Source organism: Argopecten irradians, chromosome 10, assembly GCF_041381155.1.
Source record: "Argopecten irradians isolate NY chromosome 10, Ai_NY, whole genome shotgun sequence".
Classification (NCBI taxonomy): Eukaryota; Metazoa; Mollusca; class Bivalvia; order Pectinida; family Pectinidae; genus Argopecten; species Argopecten irradians.
In genome coordinates, this window is record NC_091143.1 from 15,559,658 (window position 1) to 15,583,089 (window position 23,432).

The following is a 23,432-nucleotide window of genomic DNA, read 5'->3' on the forward strand; positions in this document are numbered from 1 at the left end:
TATCGCTATTTCTCACAAAGTACTGAAGGGATCTTTCTCAAATTTCATATGTAGGTTTCCCTAGGGCTCTTGTTGTGCATAATGCGTTTTTGGATCGATTGGTCAACAAAATGGCCGCCAGGCTGCCATCTTGGAATTTGATAGTTAAAGTTTGTTATCGCTATTTCTCAGAAAGTATTGAATGAATCTGTCTCAAATTTCATATATAGGTTCCTCTATGGCCCTAGTTGTGCATATTTCGATTTGGGACCGATCGATTTACAAGATGGCCGCCAAGGAGCCATCTTGGATTTTGATAGTTGAAGTTTGTTACTGCTATTTCTCAGAAAGTACTGAAGCGATCTGTCTCAAATTTTATATGTAGTATGTTTGCAAAAGTTTGAAAAGCAGAGAAAAGATCCCTCTTTCCATTGTCAGACATAGATCATTCTTTGGTGGGCGCCAAGATCCCTCTGGGATCTCTTGTTAAGCTAAGTATCAAAGCATAAAATAATTGCATTTGAAATATTTAGTACATCTATGATTTAATTGTAATAAAAGTTTTCTAATTTCACAGCTCAAAGTTCCCATGGTAACCATCCAAAATATGCATAAATTAACTGTATTTGAAAATTTTGCCCTTTTTTGTCTAACTTTTGATAGTTTTTGTTAGGTAATGGTGACCTGTTGTGATCGTCATTTATCTGTCGTTGTGCATCGATATCGTGTATTGTCTGCTAATATTTCCTTGGTTATATATGAACCGATTTTAATGAAACATTATATGTAGACTTACATTGGAAAGATCTCGGAAGAAGTCGAAAATTTCTAGATTTGACTCATTTATAGAGTTATTGCCTTTTGCAATAATAATTTTGATTGGACCTTGTGAACACAATAACTTGAGTAAACATGCACCAAGCTTAATGAAACTTTGTATTTAGACTAACACTGGAAAGATCTTGAACGAGTTCAAAAATCGCCTTGATTCGATTGCAACTGGTGGAGTAAGTGCCCTTTGCAATAATAGTTTTTGCATATTTTGGATGGTTACCATAGCAACTACAGCTGTAATGATACATAACTATCATACCTATTCTATCAAATATGTACTCGATATTTGATATTCAAGTTTGAAAATTTGATGGATTTTGGCGGCAAAAAGTACCCAAACCATATATATATATATAGTCCTTTGCTTCTGCTATATATTCTTGGCAATCCTAAATCAGCGACCTTCCATTTTATATGCAGACAAGTTCATTCCAGCATCAATGATTCAATATAACGTGGCGAGAGTAATGCCATGATCAAAGATCAACCCCGCAAAAATAAAGGGAAATTCACCCTTGCATGGGCTATAAGGTGATAATGTCATTCATGCATGTATACTTCTTACAACTAAAACCTGCTACACGGTTATTTTGAAAATTCTTCACTGTTAACGAAGAAATGTGGCTGGAAATTTATTCTCCATGTTTGAAAATGGCAACATGAAGTTGCACAATACTTAAAGTAAAGACAGCCATTTTGATGATGCGACATAACTGTATTGCTGAACACTACGTTTTCACACCAGTGTTGTATTGCCTTGGTAGCCATGTAATTTAGCCTCGGACAACAGTGTATTGTGCGTTATAAACCTGTACCAAGCTAACTGCATTTGTACGCATCCATCAAAAGTGTAGTGTCATTGTTTGTCTCTTGCAACTTTCATATGTCCAGAATTCTTCCAAATGTTTTCTGCCAATCAAATGGTATGGTATCTATCTCGGAAGCTTGATCCAAAAAGAAAAGTGAACTACCGGTAGTTAAATAATTCAGAGAAATGCCAGATGAATAACACTAAATGCTCCCTACATTTCATGACAGGAACATAAAAATCAATACAAAATGATTATCTACCATAAACAACATTGACTCAAACTTACAATGGATTTACCTCATTTATTTTCTGGAAAACAGTGTCATGAAGAAAATACCAATATAATAGTATAATACATTACTCGGCGTGCGAGTACAAAAGATTCTAACAGTGCATGGTACTGTTATCAAGGTATATATAGAAAACATGGCTAACTAGACACCAGTTAGAGAGGTGGGGACGCCAACTCACTGATATCATCACACACATATATATATATGACAGTGGTTACAGGATCTATGTTGAGGCCCATCACAGGGTACACAAACAATGTACACTGATGTACATAAACAACTTATGACATTTCCCTTGTGTGGCCCCAACCATGATCATGCAGCTCAAATCTAACATGTTTGATAATGTTGAGGCCCATCACAGGAAGTTATTTCAAGGGAATACAAACAATGTACACTAATGTACAAATACATAAACAACTCATGAAGTTCCCCTTGTGTAGCCCCGGTCATGATTCAGGTAATTTTAAAAGATGATCATTAACATATAATTCAAATCTAACATGTTTGTTAATGTGAGGCCCATCACAGGGAGTTATTTCACAAATAAATGTACACTATGTACATACACTAAACAACTCATGAAGTTCCCCTTGTGTGGCCCCAATCTAAAGATCTGATAAATGAGTATGACTCAAAAAATGAGATTATAAATCCACATGGAAAAAAACTACAGTAATATCTTAATTTTGTCCAAGATCAATGATAACCCAGATTTCATGCAAACAATTTCAATATAAATTTAAATATCATAAATTACCAGTCCAAAATTGGCATCAACATTTTAAAATAACCCGCAAATAACAAGATAAATAAAATTAAACAACTTTTAAAATCTATTGCCTTTTTTTTTTTAAATAACAGTGTTGCACTTCCTCTGTGAAATCATGATGTTAAAACAGTCATGTCAAAGATATGATTTAATTTTCTTCTCGATGGTAATTAGATTGATGGCTGATTAATTAGAATGATATAACGTTATTTGGTAAAACAACACTAGTTTTTTCTACCAGAATATAACAATGACACAATCTTGTTTAAAACACTAAAATTAGTACAGATTTAATATAGTTAAATTTCGCTTGGTAACCAAAATTCAACGGGAGATCCCACAAAAATCTCAACCTTTTGTAATTATGATAACAAATGAAGACTACAGACCATCGGCACTCTCATTTTTACATTTACTTTTGTGAAATAATACCTACTGGTACTTTGTCATGATCCGGAAAAATATCTCACAAAATCAAAGTGATCCACTGTAACCCTAAGTGATACCATTTCATACAAATGTCACATGCCAGCGTATAAGTCACAAGGGTCTTTCTAAGATACAACACTAAGAATGAACTACCAAGGCACTCCATACAATCAGACACAGGATCGACTACCAAAAGCTTAATATCCAAGCTAAACAGAAGGCGTGGAATTTTTAACTTAATATATTGATAAGAATGGGCAGAAAACATGATATTAATCTTAAAGATGCTCCACCGCTGACAAATGGTATTTTTTCACTATCAAAAACAGGAGCAGACGATTAAGTATTTTTCTTCAGTTACAAAAGTTACTTACTTTACACCATTACCACCACTGAAAAGTTTGAGCTTCTAATTTTACTTCAAGTTAAAATTACCAAAAATAATTAATTGCATCCCGAAAAAATTCAGTGGCACTATATCCTATATGGAATGAAGTACTGATTGCGCATACACCAAAGGCAAAATAAATTATTTTAGATTATTTTTTCTGTTAATTAGACATATATATACACGATTAAACACCAATTATTGTTCAAGTGATGAATATCAATTATGCTTTGTCGGCGGTGGAGCATCTTTAAATGAAAATTTTAAACCAGGTTTATCTATACGAAGTGGTAATTTATATGCAAATGAATAGTAATGTGTTTGTTACCCAGGTATGAAAAATTGAACAAAGTTAGACTTTTCATTAATGTTAACCTTGCTATTAATATCTAAAAATAAAAACATGATTCTGTTTATATACATTAACATGATGAAAGGTCAGTGTGACCTTGATGAGGTCAGTGTGACCTTGACGATTGTCCATACAAACATATATTGTAACAGTTGAAAGCAATAAATTGCAGTGTAAAAACAATGGGACATTGTGATCAGAACAATAAGAGAAATGGATTAGATATTACAACCTCTCATACAAAGTTAAGAATGGTGTTTAGCAACTTGTCTGTCAAATAAATATAAGACTTGTAATTTTAGTTGTTTAAGAATTCATATCAACAAAGTCAAAAACGAAAATTGTGCTGATAAAAATTGCTTGCATAGGCAAAACACAACCAGATAGTAAGAATTAAAAGAAAGATAATTATGGTGTCTATTTTGTGCTGTTTATCAAAATTGTCTAATTAATTTTACAACTGAACTGGCCAGTATCTTTCTGAAATTATGAAAGACTTAAGTACATATCTGCTCCAACAAAGTTAGAGGTACAGAACAACACCTATGAATCATTACGTTGTGACATTGCCCATCAGAAGTTCCGTGTATACCATACACCTAATATTATAGGATTAATAATACCAATATATTTTTAAATTGTAAATCCAAAACTCAACAATATTAATGCAAATCCAGAAAAATATCAATATGATTGGTATATGTACTTTGCATTATTAATATCATATTTATTTTCATAGTTCCAAAATTAAAAAGGCGAACCACAACAAAATTTGGACTTCCAGCAGAAGATACATGTCCATAAATTAAAGATTTTTTCTTCTCTTATTTTTGATTAAGGATAATTTTAACATGTTATTTGTAAACACACCTCATCTATCCCCTGATCAACAAAGATATTAAATGTAAGTTTGATATGATAAAGGTCAATTCAACAGGAAATGGCATGATTTGATCAAAGAATGAAAAATCTCAGAGACCATGATTTCTATACCATACTGGTTAGTACATGCTATATTCCATTCGGTTTGATACATAATCAATTCAAAATGGCACATTTGGTATTGAAGGACAAACAGTCTGTAAGTTTATCAAGGTTATTTCTTTCCAGGCCTATAGGACAGAACTTACTATGAAATTATCCCCGTAAAAGGTCAATTTCACTATTTCTACACATATAAAGGTACACAAATGTGACCTATTTCAAATAAAACAACTTTTACAGTTCTCAGATTACTTCAATATGATGAAACACAAGCCACATTATAATACATAATATTGCATTTTTTCAAAAAATATTATGTCAGGACAACAATAGTTGCAATGTGTAACTACTTATGTAGAACTACTTAAAATTGAGGCACATCTACAGGACTTCTACAAGAGCATTTCCCTCAATAACCTCATTAATTGAACTGGTATTCTTATAATTGTAAATGGACTTATTAAAGTGCAGTTAAATTTTAGCACAAACGATTTTAGCACAAACGTGAAAAACTATAGATAATGATTTATTAGCACTGTTTATAAATGTTACAGCGCGATTCTGCAGTTCAAGATCAGACATACCCAATTACAAAATTTCGCTCTGAACATGATTTAATGTTTCAAAAACAGTGCTAAAATAAAACTACTGCTAAAATAAGTCTGTTTACAGTATCACTGTTATCTATAAAGTATGAAATGGGAGTGACTGGACCATAGTTTCACAAATGTCTAATTTGTCTCGTCCGGTCCCAATCCAATTTCACATGGAGATAAAGGCATTTCTAACATGTTTCAAATACTCTCAAACTTCCTCTGATTTTTTACCTACATGGCCAGCAGTGAGTTAGGGATATGAGCCGGTTGTGTTGCAGGGATGCTGGTCTGATCAGTAGCACTATGCCTGTCTATGATAGTTATGACGGGGCTGATATGCAATATCTGTACAGCCAAAAATTCTGTACAAAGCTAATATACATCACTATTTACAAGTATCTATTTTACAGTATCCATGATCGATCATCATTTTCAAACTAATAAATACACTTTTACTAACAGAATTTACTTAATGAGTATTACCCTTTTGATTGTAGTTTTGCAGACCTAAAATGACAAAAACTATTCAATAATACTTTTAAAGAAAGATCTACAATTCAACTCAATGTATACAATTCTAATACAAATAATTCCATGTTGCTCTTTCGAAACAGAAATTAATCAAATGTTCTTCCAATCAAATTACACTTGCTTTATAATAATGGCACCTGAACAAGAGAGGTAAATGAATGCTGAACATGATGAGCGGCCATCTTTTACAAATGGATTTGCGTGTTTGTCACTACATAACAATGAAGTATTTACACTGAATAATGATGTATGAATATCTACAGAAATAAACATATCTAAAATGGAGGGGGTCATCGGTCATTTGACATCCTGGGCATTTTTTCTGGCGGTTCATCAGAACTATGTGATGATGGCGGCTTGGTTCTGTCTTGTTCCTCATTTGGCGAAGTCTGTGGTTCGGATTTAACATTGTGTCCTGCGAGGCTGATCCTGAGGGCCTGAGCCTGTGACGCCGGAATCAACAGATTGTGTATACCAGACACTCCAGAAGGTGCTAAACTACTACAAAACAAAACAAAAAGGAAATGACAGGGATGTCGTTTTACAGCACATATGTCACACTTTATTATGAAACAGGAAATATAATTAAACTGGCTGTTGAGTCTTGTTCTAAGAAATTCAAGCATTCACCAACTTCTTATAAATACAAATAACCATTAACCCGATTGGTAATACAATTCCGTCTTTGTATATTAAAGAGTTACCTTCTTTGCGGTAGGTATCCCATTGTGACGTCATTATTTTGTGTCAGAGCAAAATTCACATCGTTTTCTCTGAAAAGTTTGAAGTTACACTCTCCAACAGATGACGTCACAATGAATACCTACTCAAAAGGGCAGATAACACTGTAATAGGTAAATACGGAATAGACTGCATCAGACCACTTTTCACAAATAGATTGTACAAACTAGTATTTTCACCTTTCTTTCATTAATCTTTATCATAGTACATTTTCTTGATTAAGTATATCAACACCATCATTTTTGTAGATTATCAATAATAACACTTCAATTTGAAGGATAAAGATAATGTGACTTATGATATCAGCTTACCTAGGGGTTAAGGATAAGCCTGATGCCTGTACAGCTGCTGTCAGTGGTCCCGCCGATGCACCCATACCTCCAAGTAATTTAGCCAAATCAGCACTGTCTATCTGTAAGTCACCTACACACAAGCAAATGGTATATACGATCAAAACACACACAAACATTTTTGTTTTATAAAATTTTACGCAATATTTTTATTTTTCACTTTCCTGACAACACATTCATGACAAGGTACACAATTAGGCCAAACAAAATTAATTTCTTGTTTCTCAGGCCCGCCCGCATCCAATATGAACCCCCCGCACCACTCACTTTTTATTGAAATCAAAAAAATAAAAACGTCCGCGCCGAAAAAATAAATTCCGGAAAAAAATCCGACGTTTGTTCCCGCATTATCCGGAACTTGACCGATCCGTGTTTTAGAATCTCCCAAATCAGATCATTGAAACGTTTGTTTATCCTTTAGAAGCTTGTGATTGCACATGGTACACGGCAGCAATAATGATTTCGCTTCAAATATCTTTTTCTGGGAGTGTTCTTTTACCCTGGACAATCATTTCGAATTATAGTGATACTTGTTCGTTTGGCGAACTCTACAAAGGTCTGTGCGATGGATCGCTTGGTCCCGACGACTGGTCATTTCCGCCAAAATTCGCGGATCATCATGTGCCGGCCGCTATCGGCAAACGGAAAACTGACGTTTTTGACAAAGTTATGATGTCTTCAAAGGTAAATGAAGCAACGAAACTGTTTGGACATTATGTCAGAATAACGTTGCACGAGGTGCAACGGTCATCGGCATCTACATCTGAAAACAATGTCAAAACTGATCATGAAAATGAATGTCGGAATAAAACAGGTGAGAAAAAACAGAATGCTTTCCAAGTTCAAGTTTGCAACCAGAAGATGCTTCAAAAGCACAGAGAATCAATGTATTGTTAACGAAAGTATATGTCAGAAGTAACATCACATGTGATACTCCTATTGAAGTCCCCTATTTCAGCTCGAAGTGCTTTCCCCCTGTGTGCTTCCATTGTGGCTCTGACACAGACCTTGTAATAAAGGAGAGCCAATATCCAATATGTAAAATCTGTGACACCAGAGACAAACAAGCTCTTAAAAGAAAGAGAAATGTGTGGGAGGAACGAAAGGGGAGCAAAAAGACCAAATCTTAAAACATAGGGAGTCCTGATCACTTGCTTATGTACATCTGGTTAACATTGAACATAAAGTTGTATTTCAATTGTTTTTCAATTTAAATTGTAAGTTTAATACCAGAAAATAAAGACAATAGTTTAAAATTAAGATTTCTTTATTCATTTTATGCATTTAACAATTGACACAATTTCAAATCACATGATTCATGTATATTATTATGTGACTGAGAAAAAAAAAATCCCTCCCTCATCACATTTTTAGATAGTAAAAAAAAAAAAAATAGCCTCCCTCCCTCATCCTTTTTTGGAAAAATGTGCCTGAGAAACAAGAAATTAATTTTGTTTGGCCTTACCAGAAAAAATCCATTGAAAAAGGGAACGGAAAACATTTTTAAACAAAAGCATTTAATTCTATTGTAGTATATGTATCACTCTGCAAAGTCTACGTCTAGCTACCAAGCTATCTTTATTTCCAAGTTTTCAAGTCTAGCCTTATTTTTTTTCTCTGTGGAGTTTTATGAGATAAAGGATATTCTTGGTGTAATATTTTTGTAATTGCAACTTAAGTATATAACTGTATTTGTAAAATTTTGCGGTAAGAAAATCTCACAGTTTCCTGCGGGAGGATCCTTGATACGTATCCTCAATTTTACAATATACCAATTTCAAACATTAATAAGTTATAAATTGACATTCCATTTTCTTCACAGGTATTAATTTCAAGGAAAGGACTAGGTATGGTAAGGGTCTTTTGTTGCCCCCAAATCCGTTATTTTTCAAAGTCTGTTATTTTACGATGCTAATCTTGCATTTCAAATATTAACTACATACCTGACATATTTGATAGTGCTATTAGGTAATATAGCAGTTCTAGTTACCATGGCAACCATTTATATTATACATAAATTATGCAAAATGTGAAAATTTCATCAAAATTGGCCTTTTTTTATGCAGTTTTTCATTTTTCATTTAGTTAACATAGAGCACATTCCAGAACAAACTTTATATATCTCCAAATGATGTATTCTTCGTGTCTGCTTATTCCCTTAAAATATAAAGTTTGTTCTAGGTTGTGCTCTATTGCTTTTAAAAGAAAAACTATCAAAAAATATGCCAAAATTGACCAAATTTTCAAATTTGCATAACTTCTGCAAAGTTACCATGGTTATATAGCAAAAACAAACTTTCTGTCAACAAAAATATCATTAAGTTTTTATCAGGGGCGTATTCAATATTTCAAACGCAGAAACTTAATTTCTAAATACTTGAAATTTGGTTGATTTAGGGGCCAAAAAGAGCCATTACCATATCTAGTCCTTCACTTGACCGTAAACATAGCAAAATTTATTCACTCGTGAATAAGTACACTATACAGTACACCTTGTTTCAATTATTATGTCTTTACATGTTACAGTAAGCTCCTTTGGCGGTGGGTATCCATTGTGATACCATTATATTATGAACGCAAATCACATTGTTTTCTCTGAAGAGTATGACGTTATTTGCAAACACATGACGTCACAATCAGTACCTACCCGCAAGGGCAGAAAACTCTGTAATATGCAAACACAGTGGTCCCTATATATAAGACTACTCTGGCAAGAGACCATCCTTCCTCATAAGACCAGTGTCTTGTGAATTAAGATAGTTATATTAAATTTACCTCCTAAGAGAGACCACTTCTTTTATCAGAACACTTCATTCCTCAAGGGTGGTCTTTTGATGGAGGGACCACTGTATTTACCTTTGGCTAGACTACTTACTGGGTAACAATCCGGAAGGTAGACAAAAGGACGGTATGGACTGGGCTTGGTTTCCTCCGGGTGTAGCATTACTAACCACAGGTGTATCGAGTGTTGTCAGTGGATTCTTTGTAGATACCTGAACAGGTACAAGTGAAACATTAGCTCAAGTCATCAAAATTCGGGCTCAGTTTATAGTAACAATGCCAGTGGTATTTCAGGCATATGCCATATCAGAAAGTTTGGATTCACTGGCTGCTGACAGACAAAAACAAGAGACTCAGAGGACCTGTATCGCTCACCTGGTTGTTATGCCAAGTAATGTTCTAATACAAGATCATTGTTTCTTTTCTGAAGGAATTGCTCCAGGAGGTGTTTGACTTATGATATAATTCATCTTATACTGTTGTTTAAACTCTATGACCACTTTGGCTCTAGTTTTCTGAGCTTACTTCGCCAGGTTTTGTAGGTATCAGTACACGAAGAGCTGGTCGTCCCTTGCCTTCGTCCTTGTTACTTGGCTGTGTGACGGTAGTACTGGTGGTGGGGGACACTCGACTTACAGTAGCTGTTGTTCCACTCATCTTATTGGCTGTTCACATCAACAGATATCAATTATTTACTCTATCATATAGCAACAACATACATTTTAAGACATAGGTAAACAGAATTAAGAAATACACTATTCTAAACTAACCTTTTTTGTAGCAACTTAATTTTGCACGATGATTGAAATATTTTCACATTTAAATTGTTCTATTTCATCTGAAGCTGAAAATTCTTTACAGCGATTCTTTTGTAAATTCAAATTAACCATAAATCAATATGCAAAATTTCATCACAAACCGTACCATCCAATTATTTACTTAGCAACACAATGTATTTTTACTAAGGGAGAGACATGGTGTTAACATGGACCTCAGACATCAACATTTTGAACAAAACTCATTGTATCCCAAATCTCAAACACAGACAATTCTGGTTTAACCCTATTTTTTTTCAAACAAATACGATCTTTTTAACTTGATTCTGTGAAAATCCTACCTGGAGGACTTGGGGAGACGTTGTGGGCCGCTGGTGGTTGTAAGAGGACGACGGTTCCTGTGGTTGGTTGCTGGTTAGGTACTGGTATGCTCTGTGGTGTGAACACATTGGATACACCTCCACTTGGCCGCACAGGTACAGACACGGGCATCTGAGGTACCTGGGACATCTGCTGCAAGACACAACATAATCATCAGGTCATAATCATCAATTATACAGGTAAGCAAATCATAATTATCGATTATATAAGTAATATTACACAATTCCTAGGTAATATAATACACACAAGTAATAAGTACCCATTCATTAAAACTGCAACCCGCAAACATTTACACCAATAAACAACTAAATTTTGAGGAAGAAATTCTGAATTTTCAAGAAAAGACTTTTTGACTAGCCTAATGAAAATTCTATTTATTGAAAACGAAACATTCTGATGTCACCAACTCCAAAATGTTGTTGACAACATCAACCTATAGTAATAGGAACCTATGCTTGATCTGATCTCTTGATAAATTTGATCTGTAATAATACAAAATCACATGACTAAGATTACCTAAAATAGCTGAACGTATTTTCCGGACAATAGGTTGCACCTGTGTATAAGTCGCAAGGGCCTTTTTTACGATTTTTTCAGTTTTCGTACACATATAAGTCACAATGGTAAATAAGTTGCACCTAAAAGTTAGGCCCATGCACCCACGTAACCATCTGTGTATACGATTGATTTCTAATGAAGTATGATAATGCTTATCGATCGATTATGAATAACTAAAACTTGTCTGTAAACTTATACTTTAAATAGATTATAAATAACACTCACAACAATGTAAATATTTTTAGTAAAATGCATTTTACTCTGACATTACGTAAGCCTACTTGTGGGTAAACAAACATGGCCGCCGTACTATTTCACGCTTTCTCTTGTTCATATTTCAGTATATGGGTTAAAATACTTTCTTCAGTGTGCATATGCGTGTATTCTATCTCTATTTTGATATATTTCGCATATCAAATATATTGTTATGTAAATGATTACTGTATATCAAGGCTCGCATCGTTAACGTAAAATTGACTTTGTTTAGAGTGTTCTATGTCAACTAGCCATCCCATTATGCAATTCAGCGAAGCCTTATTTTTGCAAACTTCCGGATATGATCCGGGTGTTTGCCGCTGCAGAGATCGATTAAATGATGTTTAATTTGACTGTGTGATGTTTATACATGGTATTATGTTCTATATTACATGTAATTTACACTTATAAACTTGATTGCTGATTATATCATTGAAATCATAGCGACATGATTTCAGGAAATACACCGGTTATTATTTGATATTTGATCATTTTTTACTTTTTTTTTATTATTATTTTCTCTATAACAATCCCGTAGAAAATTGATAGCGAAATCAGTCCAGGAATGTGTTGTGAATGTAAACAACCTCGCTTCAGTTGGCCGGTTTTCCATTAATTTTAAACAATTTTACGATTGAAAATGCATCTGATATGTAATTATTTTCATCTGGTGTATAGGTCACATTCCCGATTTTCCGGGGAAAAAGTCACAACATATACTCAGGAAAATATGGTACACTTACATGGGCGGGGGTACCCTGTTGCATGACACGGGCATACTCCTGATCTATGCGTTTGTAGGATTCTTCTGTACGAGGCGTCAGGTTGTACTCATCATCATCACCATCGTCTCCTTCTCCCTTTGCGTCTTTCTTGTTTAGCATCTGCTGAGACATTAGCATATATACATATATATATATATATATATATATATCAAATATTAAATTTATTAGGAGCAATGCATTAGGATTTGATATAATTGTCAATAAAAATATTCCATTCTGAGTTTGCATGCAGCAAATCATGACAAAACATTAATTAAATGTGCCTTATGTCCCCGATGTTAATGTGACATCACAATAGAGACATTGATGTTGCGTATTGATTCGGAAAAAAGAATCCCTTGAAAAACCACTATAATGTTACATTTAAACATACTTCATTTTATGAAATAGAGTATAAAATGAAATAGAGTATAAAATTAATTATAAGTATTGATGTCACTATTTTTCAATTTTATCTGGTTATGAAAAAAAATTGTTTGCAAACTTTTGTGAGAATCCGCTACGCGGATTCACACAGTTTGCAAACAATTTTTTTTTCATACCCCGATAAAATTAAAAAATAATGACATCAATGCTTAACTATTTTATAATGTGACAGATGACTTCATTTTACTAACAATGTCATGTAGTTAAAGAGGTCCTGTGACAAGATTCCCCAAAATGACATCATGCAACATTGAAGATTATATAATTACATTATCAGAGAACTCGGTGACAAATGACACCTTGTGACAATGGCACCATACCATCATTCTACCATATGACGACACCATCTGACTTATTTATTGAACCATGTGACTAACAGCACCACATAAGTAATTGTTCAATGTGATAATGGCACCATGTAATGGTACTAAGCTACCAGATGCACCATGTTATCATGGCACATTAAGACCAATAGTGAACTGTCCCAGACCTACCTCTACAATGTCCTTGTTGGTCTGACTGACGACCGTGTCGTTGTACTCTGTGTATTTGAGGAGGACCTTATCCATGTCAGAGCTGGCATACTGGTAGAGTTTGTTGTTGGATGTGAAGATGATGAGTGCAATCTCACAGTCACAAAGAACACTCAGTTCATACGCCTTCTTCATCAGGCCAAACTTCCTCTTTGTGAAGGTCACCTGAATAGTAACACAGAAATTACATGAAGGGAAATCAGGTCAATGGTTACGGAATAAATTCGGAGAAGTTAAAAAAAAAAAAAAAAATTCTATGACCTGATCTCCAGAGTTCATATAGGTATGTTACTAAGGAGACTGATTGTCGGTATCAAAGTTTACACAAAATCAATATTTATGTCTGTTACTAAAGAGACTGATTGTCGGTATCAAAGTTTACACAAAATCAATATTTATGTCTGTTACTAAAGAGACTGATTGTCGGTATCAAAGTTTACACAAAATCAATATTTATGTCTATGTTACTAAGGAGACTGATTGAGTGATTGTCGGTATCAAAGTTTACACAAAATCAATATTTATGTCTGTTACTAAAGAGACTGATTGTCGGTATCAAAGTTTACACAAAATCAATATTTATGTCTGTTACTAAAGAGACTGATTGTCGGTATCAAAGTTTACACAAAATCAATATTTATGTCTGTTACGAATTTATACAAATTAAGCATATAAAGCATTTTAAGCGGTTTCAGTTTACTTATGATTAAGATTGGATATGGGTAAAAGGCTCATCAAAGGTCAATCTAAAAGAAATGGTCAGAGATATATATAGTTTATTCAATAGTGTAACTAGTAAGGACAAAGTGATGCAGTCTGAATATTCATTCGAAGAGACGATACCCATATGACTAGAAACTATATAAAATTATGGTAATATAGAAAAGGAAAATTAAAGGGTAATCTGTAAAGGGACAAATTTACTTACCAAGTGATACCTGATAATAACGTTTGTGTCAGATTCTTATGTTTCTATTGGTGATGGAATGACGCTTAACGTTTGTGTCAGATTCTTATGTTTCTATTGGTGATGAAACGATGCTATAACACCATATCCTGCGCTAACGTCATTTCAGCAGGAAGATATAAGTTACATACTAGTCTGGCACAAACGCTATCAGGTATCATGTGGTACTTGTATATATGAATCATTTCATCTACACATATATTGTACCTGTCTGTTCCTCTCATCGTTAATTCTTTGGATAGAAATCTTCTTTCTTCCCATCTTTCTCTGTTATGTTGATTGGTTACCACTGGTAAGGTAGGATCAGTTTCCTGAAATATATAGAATGTGGACTTTTTTGGAAACTGAATTTGTCTTTTATAAGTGGCCTAGATATTAAATTTTAAGCCCAAAAAAGAAGATAGTTGTATATTAAATGATTGTGAATAGATTGTGTGTCCTAATTAAAGCTACCAATTCCTTAACAGTTTAAATATCCATTATATTTTCTCTTTTAAACATCTCTCTCCATACACAATTTCACTGAACCACTCATTAAAATCATTGTTTTCATTAGCAGTATCTATATTTATAGCTACCAACCAATTCTCTATAAGAAGTAAAATATCTAGGAGAATTTAAAGGGGACTTAATTGTAAATCTGCTTCATATCACCTGATTACAAAACAATTTGATGTGAAAGTTTCAGTCAATACTTTAACTAAATTTTCACCAGTAGAAAATAGAATGGATGTTTTGCAAATAATAACCAATATCATGGATGGTCAAATTAAAGATGACTAACAACTAACAATGGGTCTAATCCAATTTTTAGTTTTTAATGGAAGGGTTTGGTCATGAATATGTATAACTAGATTTGATTAATGTTATATGTAATAAATGTAAACATCTATCATTGATTCCAAGAATTAACATCAACAACAAATTTCGTTAGTCATATGATTAAATTTCTAAGAAAAAGCTACCATATACGTGACCGATAAACAAATAGTTGTGGAAGACATTTTTTTCAGACATAGCATGGCCAGTACCTGTATTTTACCAGAATATCTCACATAACACTACCAATCTATATAACCAACAAGGATTGATAAATTATTTCTTTTTATTCAGACATTTATTTTTTTTTTTTTTTTTTGAACAGGTATCATAAAAAACCCAATTCAGTTGCCATGTTTGAAAAATAGTATATATGCATTTGTCTGTAGGTATAGAAATCAAATATAAAATGTAGTGATACAAAGTTACTATTGCTTCATAAACATGTATAAATGTATTAATATTCAAATTAGCCACTAAAACACCAACATTTCTGTTTATATATATTTACATTTCCATGGATTATATATAAATACAACGCCTTAGTCAGACTTACCTGTTACTCTTATCTCTTTATAAATACAAAACGAAACTAGAATAACTGCGTAAATAGACGCAGGGGAAATTCCCATTTACAACCCATAAATGGATCGTCTCCATTGCCATGACAATTTATTCAAATTTATCGTCTCTATTGCCTTGAGAAGTTATTTCTAACTCATCTTTAATGCACTAGAGATAAATAAATTACTGTCATTCTGACTTTAAAGCCTAGAAATAGTAAACAGGTACACAAATACGACTGAAATTTAAAAGGTGACGTGGACATGACTATCTCGTTATATTTTTATCATACACCTTATATGGGTGACCACACATTCTGATATTTATCACATACCTATATATCTACACACCAGCCAACCCCAAAATGATAGCTAAACTACCGGGTTGATGTATTTATTATCAATCAAGATTTATTTCAAGAGACAAATATGGAAGAACCATCAACCCTAACGCAGATTTTCTGAAATAATTCTTTGCCATAATACAAATTATGTAATGAACAATTTAGCCTAAATAATGTTAAATAGTTTATTTTGAAATTTTCATGACATATATTTATTGAAAAATAGAATATAACCTTTTCATATGTATATTCTATTGATAGACTTAATTAGAGTATCTTAAGATAAAACTATATTTTGTTATTTCTTGATCATATTATTTTTAATTGATTGACAGATATTATTTAGGTCAATGGTACTACCTTGTAACGACTACATACCGTTCAGTGTACACAGACAATTTACCCGCCACTGAAATATGACTCAGCACAGCTCTACTATTGTTATCACAAAGCCAAGTAGTGTCAAAGCAGAGCATGTGTTGTGAATATTGCGCAATCATCTGCTAACGACTCCGGTTTTGAAATGAAGCCAAGTTATAATATATACACCTGTATGTTATATACCTGTATAAGTCAGACACTGTCATAGGTAGAGAGATTTAAACCAGGACGCACACTGTTGTGTGGGCTAGTCAGTGAGGCATGTTATGACCTGCACCACATATAAACAATACTGTGCTGCTGATGTCATATTTTTGTATTGTGGGATTTTCCATTGTTTCCATTTATAGATTTACCTTAATATCCTAGGTATTTGCTGTGTCACAGATAAATATGTTATCAGGAGTTAACTGGGTAACTAAACCTGGAAGTGAGATGTAATCTGAGCCCCAACAAAAGGTTCCTAAACAACATGAGAACAACATAAACACAAGTATTTTTTTTTTAACTGAGATATAAATGCTCTAGTTTATCTATTGTAAGCTTTGGTAACTATTATACTGGCCACATTAAGTATAAGTGATTTCTGTGGTCACACACCTACAATGTTCGGTTCTGTATGTTTACTCACACTCACAAGTATAATGACATAAGATATTACGATATAATAGATGAATGTAATGCAGCAGTATAAGCCTATATAGATAAAATTAATCCATAGTAGTATTCCCCTGAAAACACACAGACCAAGGACAAAGTTATTGGTTCCTAAAAAGTCAGGTGATATATGGAAACAGTGAACCATGCTAACACATGTCATCTTCCTTTCCTCTAGATAGACAAGATTTGCTTGCTTAAATGTACTGAATTTGCCAAGAAAAACACCCATGCTCTGTTTAAATGATAACTTCTTTTTTCTTAGATATTCAACATGTAATTTAAATCATAAATTACTAAATATAAGCTGTTTTATTTTCTATAATAGCTGATTTATATAGTATACATTGATAAAAATATAATAACAACGTTAACAGTTACATTGCCTCCAGTATATATATCTACCACAAATATCCCAATAATTAAACGAACTTCAAATTTTCCAAATTTCTTAATCTTTTATGGTAATTTTGGTCAGTTGCAATAATAAAATTTGTATGATCTACCGTATATAGCAACCCTGACTCCCTGACAATGGTGTAGTAACTGGAGTTTCCCATTCCATTTAAAATCTCATAATTCAACCATTTTATATCAGATTTGCAGCTGGCTATAGTATATATATGTGATAAGACAAATGTCATACTTAGAAAATGCTGCTACTTAGTTTTGAATACCTTTGTCTGCTCTACATTACCAATTAAGTATATACCAACCGTTGAACCGTGACATAAAATCACTTTTTACATCCACCACTTTATTTCCGTTGAACCGTGACATAAAATCATTTTTTACATCCGCCACGTTATTTCCCTTGAATACTACTTAGGCACCAGCCTTCGTTAGTGTGCATGTAATGAATGTGATTATGGTAGAACACAATACACCCGTTCACCTCCCTACGGTATTCATGAGACATGTCACCAAACCACATTGGTAATAGATAACAATACCTGCACTGATGACAAGCACATTAGTAATCTGAGGATTCAAACCTCACTAATCACCATCTTATTGTATTTTCAAAGTAAAGCAAGACTGTCAGGAATTGTAGTTTGTTCAGTAGCCTTGACATGGCTGACATTTATAAATGTATTAGTAACCGTGTGTTGACTAACATTGATAATGGATTGATTTGTTGATTAACGTTGATAAGTCTTACTCCTATTTTTTGGGAGGCTGTGGTACAAATAGACAGAAATTAGGGGTCAGTTGATCTTATGACTGATAGTTCACATCCTTGGAACTGATAGTCAGACTCATTTGCCAATAGTTTAAATAAGTGGATCTTATAATGTATTCATAAATTGATAATGACAGTTGGTGGCTGAATCAATGGAACTTAAATTATAAGGATTAAAGACCATTCTACAGCAGCAAAACCAACATATTTTTTATTTATTATTGGCACAATATTTACTTTAGAATTACATACCATATATTTATACTTACTGGTAATGAAATTTATATATGCCCTTAAAACCATATTTCTCCTACCTCCTTAACTTTCGCCTGACAATACTGAAGATGTTATCAAATACCTGTACCATGTTGCCCACATCTATAAGCAACAGAGTATATACCCTGTAGCCTGAGTGAGAATGACATGTACAGCGATATATATTGGTGATAATCAGATGATTGCGATCTTTATATCTAAGCAAAGTACTCTATAAATTCCCTCAACTTTTTTTCCAGATATTCTATGCAATTCTTTTTATTTATTTTCTGTGTAGCCTTATATTTGGGACTCTAAGAGATAATAAATAAATAACTATGTATGATGTACAAGAATTGTCATCAAAATACACCAAAATATTTAAAATTACATTTTAAAATCAACGATGTATTGTAAAAAGATCCTGAGAGTGGCCCTGCTTCTGACCCTTTATTCAAAGAGCCTGAGATTGAGAGTGGCCCTGCTTCTGACCCCTTATTCAAAGAGTCCGAGATCAAGAGTGGCCCTGTTTCTGACCCCTGTAGTACAGATATTTAGTGATTGATAATAAGGAAATAGAAAAATTTCATCACATAGCCCTAATAGTCCCTGGACCAACCTTATCTATAGACATGAACTAGTGAGGAGGAGCTGTCTACATACAGCAAGTGTTGCCAACCATACTATTGACCTCTGTATGACCCCAGCAACTCTCATCACTAGGTCAACTTCGAGCTCCACCTATATATAGCTATAGACATATATTGCTATCTGCATCAAAATTTCAGTGGATATATCAGTTTGATATGGCAGGTACATGTCAGCATTTCAGCAATCTTTTGAAATACATAATGGAAAGACCAGGTTGAATACCACTAACTTTAAAAGTTTCTAATAACAAACACTGTTAGTTACACTACTAATTGTTCTACATAATGCTATTGTCAGAGAGTAGGACATCCAGTTGACCCTTGAGTTTTTGTAATTTACAAATTATGTACACATGCTTCAAAGCAATTTCCAAAGAGTCAAATTTGATTTTTGGTAGTCCTACTCTGAAAGTCTACTGGATGTCCCGGAGAACTAACTACCTGTAAATGAGATAAACATGATGTATAATAACAACTTATGTAGGATTTTTTAGGCAAGTCTAGAAAACTTTTAATCATGATTCCAGGAGTTCCATAAATCACTGATATGACTTGATAATTTAGGAGAATTAACCAACTGACATCTCAAAGATTACTGGAAAAATATTATCACAGTGTGACATAATTAGACTTGTTTGAATATATCCTTAAAGAAAAAACCCTGTACATTAATTCAACTCACATTTAATAACTGCTAAATTACCAGTATTCCCTTTAATTTTCTGTCCAAAGAATCCCTATATTGGCCAATTGAACATACTGATATTCGAACCAATATTAGCGCCCAGGGTGCTTAGAATTGAACAAAAGGCCCATGGGCCTTTACGGTCGTCTGACTATTTGTACAATACAACATAGTCCTTTAAAGATTTTGTGACCTTAAATGTAGGTCAAGGTCCTTCATTTGAACAAACTTGGTAGCCCTTAATCCCAGCATGCTACATGCCCAATATCAGTACCCTGGGCCTTCTGGTTCTTGAGAAGAAGTCATTTAAAGATTTTAGCCTATTTGAACCCTGAGACCTTGAATGAAGATCAAGGTCATTCATTTGAATAAACTTGATAGCCCTTCATCCAAACATGCTACATGCCCAATATCAGTACCCTTGGCCTTCTGGTTCTTGAGAAGAAGTCATTTAAAGATTTTAGCCTTTTTGACCCCTGTGACCTTGAATGAAGCTAAGGTTAAGGTCCTTCATTTGAACAAACTTGGCAGCCCTTCATCCCAGCTTGTCACCGGCCCAATATCAGTACTCTGGTTCTTGATAAGAAGTTGTTTAAAGATTTTAGCCTATTTGACCCCCGTGACCTTGAATGAAGGTCAAGGTCATTTATTTGAACAAACTTGGTAGCCCTTCATCCCAGCATGCCACAGGCCTAATAACAGGTCTCTTGGCCTCTTAGTTATTCATAAGAAGTTGTTTAAAGGATTTTAGCCTATTTGACCCCCGTGACTTTGAATGGAGGTCAAGGTCATTCATTTGAACAAACTTGGTAGCCCTTCATTTCAGCATCCTACAGGCCAAATATCAGTACCCGGGGACTTCTGATTCTTGAGAAGAAAATGTTTTAAGATTTTAGCCTTTATGACCCCTGTGACCTTGAATGAAGGTCAAGGTCATTCATTTGAACAAACTTGGTAGCCCTCCTTCCCAGCAACCTACAGGCCAAATATGAGTACTCTGGGCCTTCCAGTTATTGAGAAGAAGTCCACTGAATGAAAAGTTTACGGATGGCGCACTGCGGACGGCGTACGACGACGGACGATGCATGATGACAATAGGATTAAGGCCAAATTTGGACAAACATTTCTCAAATTAATTGCACATATATTGTCAGCCATTATTGGCATTAATCAATTTGCAAAAGAAATCAAATAGGAAAAAAGAAACCTACAGTTTTCATTGTCTGTGGTAGGTGAAATTGTTGGCCTCGAAAATGGGGGAGGTCCTTATATTAACCATTAGGTAGATGGTAAGCAAGGTTTTAAAAGTATTAGTATAAATTTAACTATGATTCCATGAAAGGTCAGTTTAGATTGAAATTCAAATTTTTGCTCAGCCTTCCTTTATGAATTTATTTACAAGTTGAATTTTATAATCTTTTTTTTTTTTTTTTTTTTTTTTTTGAGTACATTTGCAGTGATCCACTTGGGACTAGGACAACAATCATTTAAGTTAGGTTTTACTAATTTAGCATACATCACACCCTATATAACAGTTCAAGTTCATTTAAAACCATGCCAGGTTAACCAGAGTACCTGGAGATAAACCATCATCCAGTGGTCAGTACGTATACCTGGTAACTGTCATTCTGGGATTCCAACTCGCAAACCAGGGATGGGGGTTTGTGGAACATTATAATCCGGACATCTTTAATAACCACTCAGCCTCCAGTTTTTATTAGTTTATGTAACAACATTTTAAAGATGCTCCACCACCGACAGAGCAAAAATGGCATTCATCATTAAAACAATAATTGGTGTTTAATTTTGTATATATATATATGTGTCTAATTAACACTAAAAATAATATAAGATAATTTATTTTGCCTTTGGTGCATGCGCAATCAGTACTTCATTCCATATGGAATATAGTGCCACAGATTTTTTTCAGGATGCAATTAATTATTTTTCATATTTTCAACTTGAAGTAAAATTAGAAGCTCAAACTTTCCATTGGTGGTAATGGTGTAAAGTAAGTAACTTTGTAATTGAAGAAAAATATGAAATCGTCTGCTCCTGTTTTTAATAGTGAAAAAATACCAATTGTCAGCGGTGGAGCATCTTTAATAGAAAAGTCCTCATCTAGCTCGGAGAACTTCATCTTTTGTTTTCTTAGAGCACCATCAGCAACTAAATTTGCATCAGTGTAAGCCTAATTTCCCCCATATAAGATATCTTTTTTAGCAAACAGTTTCGATATAATGGTCTCAAACTAAAGAGTTATCAATGAACAAACTTCAGGCCTAGTAGCTAGAATTTAAAGACATATTCAAGCTAAAATCTATTTTGAGTCTGGGCTAAAAACCAGGAAGTAAAAATAAACAACAAAAATTTTATATTGACTTTTCCTCTCTTTTGATTTTATACACTATGGTAACTATTTCACTAATTCCTTATTCCTCATCCTGACAATAATTATGTTTATTGTTTGAAATATTTTCTTTAAAAATAAATATATCAGAATCTTGACAGTTCTTACATTTTAGAAATTAACTTAAATTCGATGTTTTAAACTATTAGCTCTCTACTGCACCAAGGCAGATCCCATCTAAAATATAAATATCAAATCATGTCACAATAAATAAATCTAGGGAAATATTGATAAAAATAGAATGGCAACTTCCTTCGGAGCTCTAACATTACTGCTGATGAAATGCTCAACGCAAACACTAGGACCGAGAAAATGTCGGCCAAGCTTGGTTTGTAGGTCAGTCGATGAATCTCAGACACACACGGGATCTTACCTCTTGAGTAGAGAATTATACACGTCAACTCTTCAACTCGATTCACTGGGTTTCTGCAGATACAAACAAACAACAAAAATAACTCAAGTGATTGTGACATTTTCTCAGACCGAGTGTCAATTCTACTTGCTGTTTCATAGGAATCGAAACATGGAGTCGGAGATGTTTGATCGCCTTGTTTATCGCAAAGCAACCGGAATTTATCAACAAACAAACCACCATTTTGTCGACACACACAAGATAATTGAAATATTTACCACTTAAAACATAAATTTCGGTAGATCATTGCTAAGAGTTTATAAAAATAACCAAGCGGTTACTATTTTTACTAACCAGTAGGATCCTCCACTGCAAAAATCCGCAAGTTGTGCTATTTTGGGCATGGAAATTACTTTGGTATTTATAGCAATATCCAATATGGCGATTAGTACGCGGATGGAAATTGACGTCAGAACTTTCTAAAACAATGATAAGAACACAAATACGATTTGACTAAGATGCTTTTTGAATGAAAATAAATGGAAGATAAATCTATTCGTTGATAGGAAACTCTTTTGAAATACAGTAAAAATTAAAGCGATTCCAATATA

The 23,432-nt window shown here is 33.7% G+C and overlaps 1 protein-coding gene across 9 annotated transcripts; it reads right to left on the reverse strand.

Moving 5' to 3' along the window:
* Nucleotides 1–1,906: 1,906 nt before the first annotated feature.
* On the reverse strand, nucleotides 1,907–23,279 carry LOC138333226 (myocyte-specific enhancer factor 2C-like). Of its 9 annotated transcripts, none has more exons than XM_069281464.1 (10): nucleotides 23,176–23,279; nucleotides 22,843–22,895; nucleotides 14,730–14,833; nucleotides 13,517–13,720; nucleotides 12,555–12,698; nucleotides 10,959–11,127; nucleotides 10,367–10,506; nucleotides 9,936–10,053; nucleotides 7,022–7,133; nucleotides 1,907–6,470 (listed from the first exon to the last, which is right to left on the reverse strand). In XM_069281464.1, the coding sequence occupies exons 3-10, from the start codon at nucleotides 14,781–14,783 to the stop codon at nucleotides 6,260–6,262; spliced, it is 1,152 nt and encodes a 383-aa protein (XP_069137565.1). In that variant the 5' UTR covers nucleotides 14,784–14,833; nucleotides 22,843–22,895; nucleotides 23,176–23,279; the 3' UTR covers nucleotides 1,907–6,259. The 9 variants fall into 9 exon arrangements, with proteins under 9 accessions (XP_069137565.1, XP_069137566.1, XP_069137557.1 ...); XM_069281465.1 differs by having other exon boundaries at nucleotides 12,555–12,695; nucleotides 23,176–23,278; XM_069281456.1 differs by having other exon boundaries at nucleotides 10,959–11,130; nucleotides 23,176–23,278.
* Between the last annotated feature and the right edge of the window lie 153 nt (nucleotides 23,280–23,432).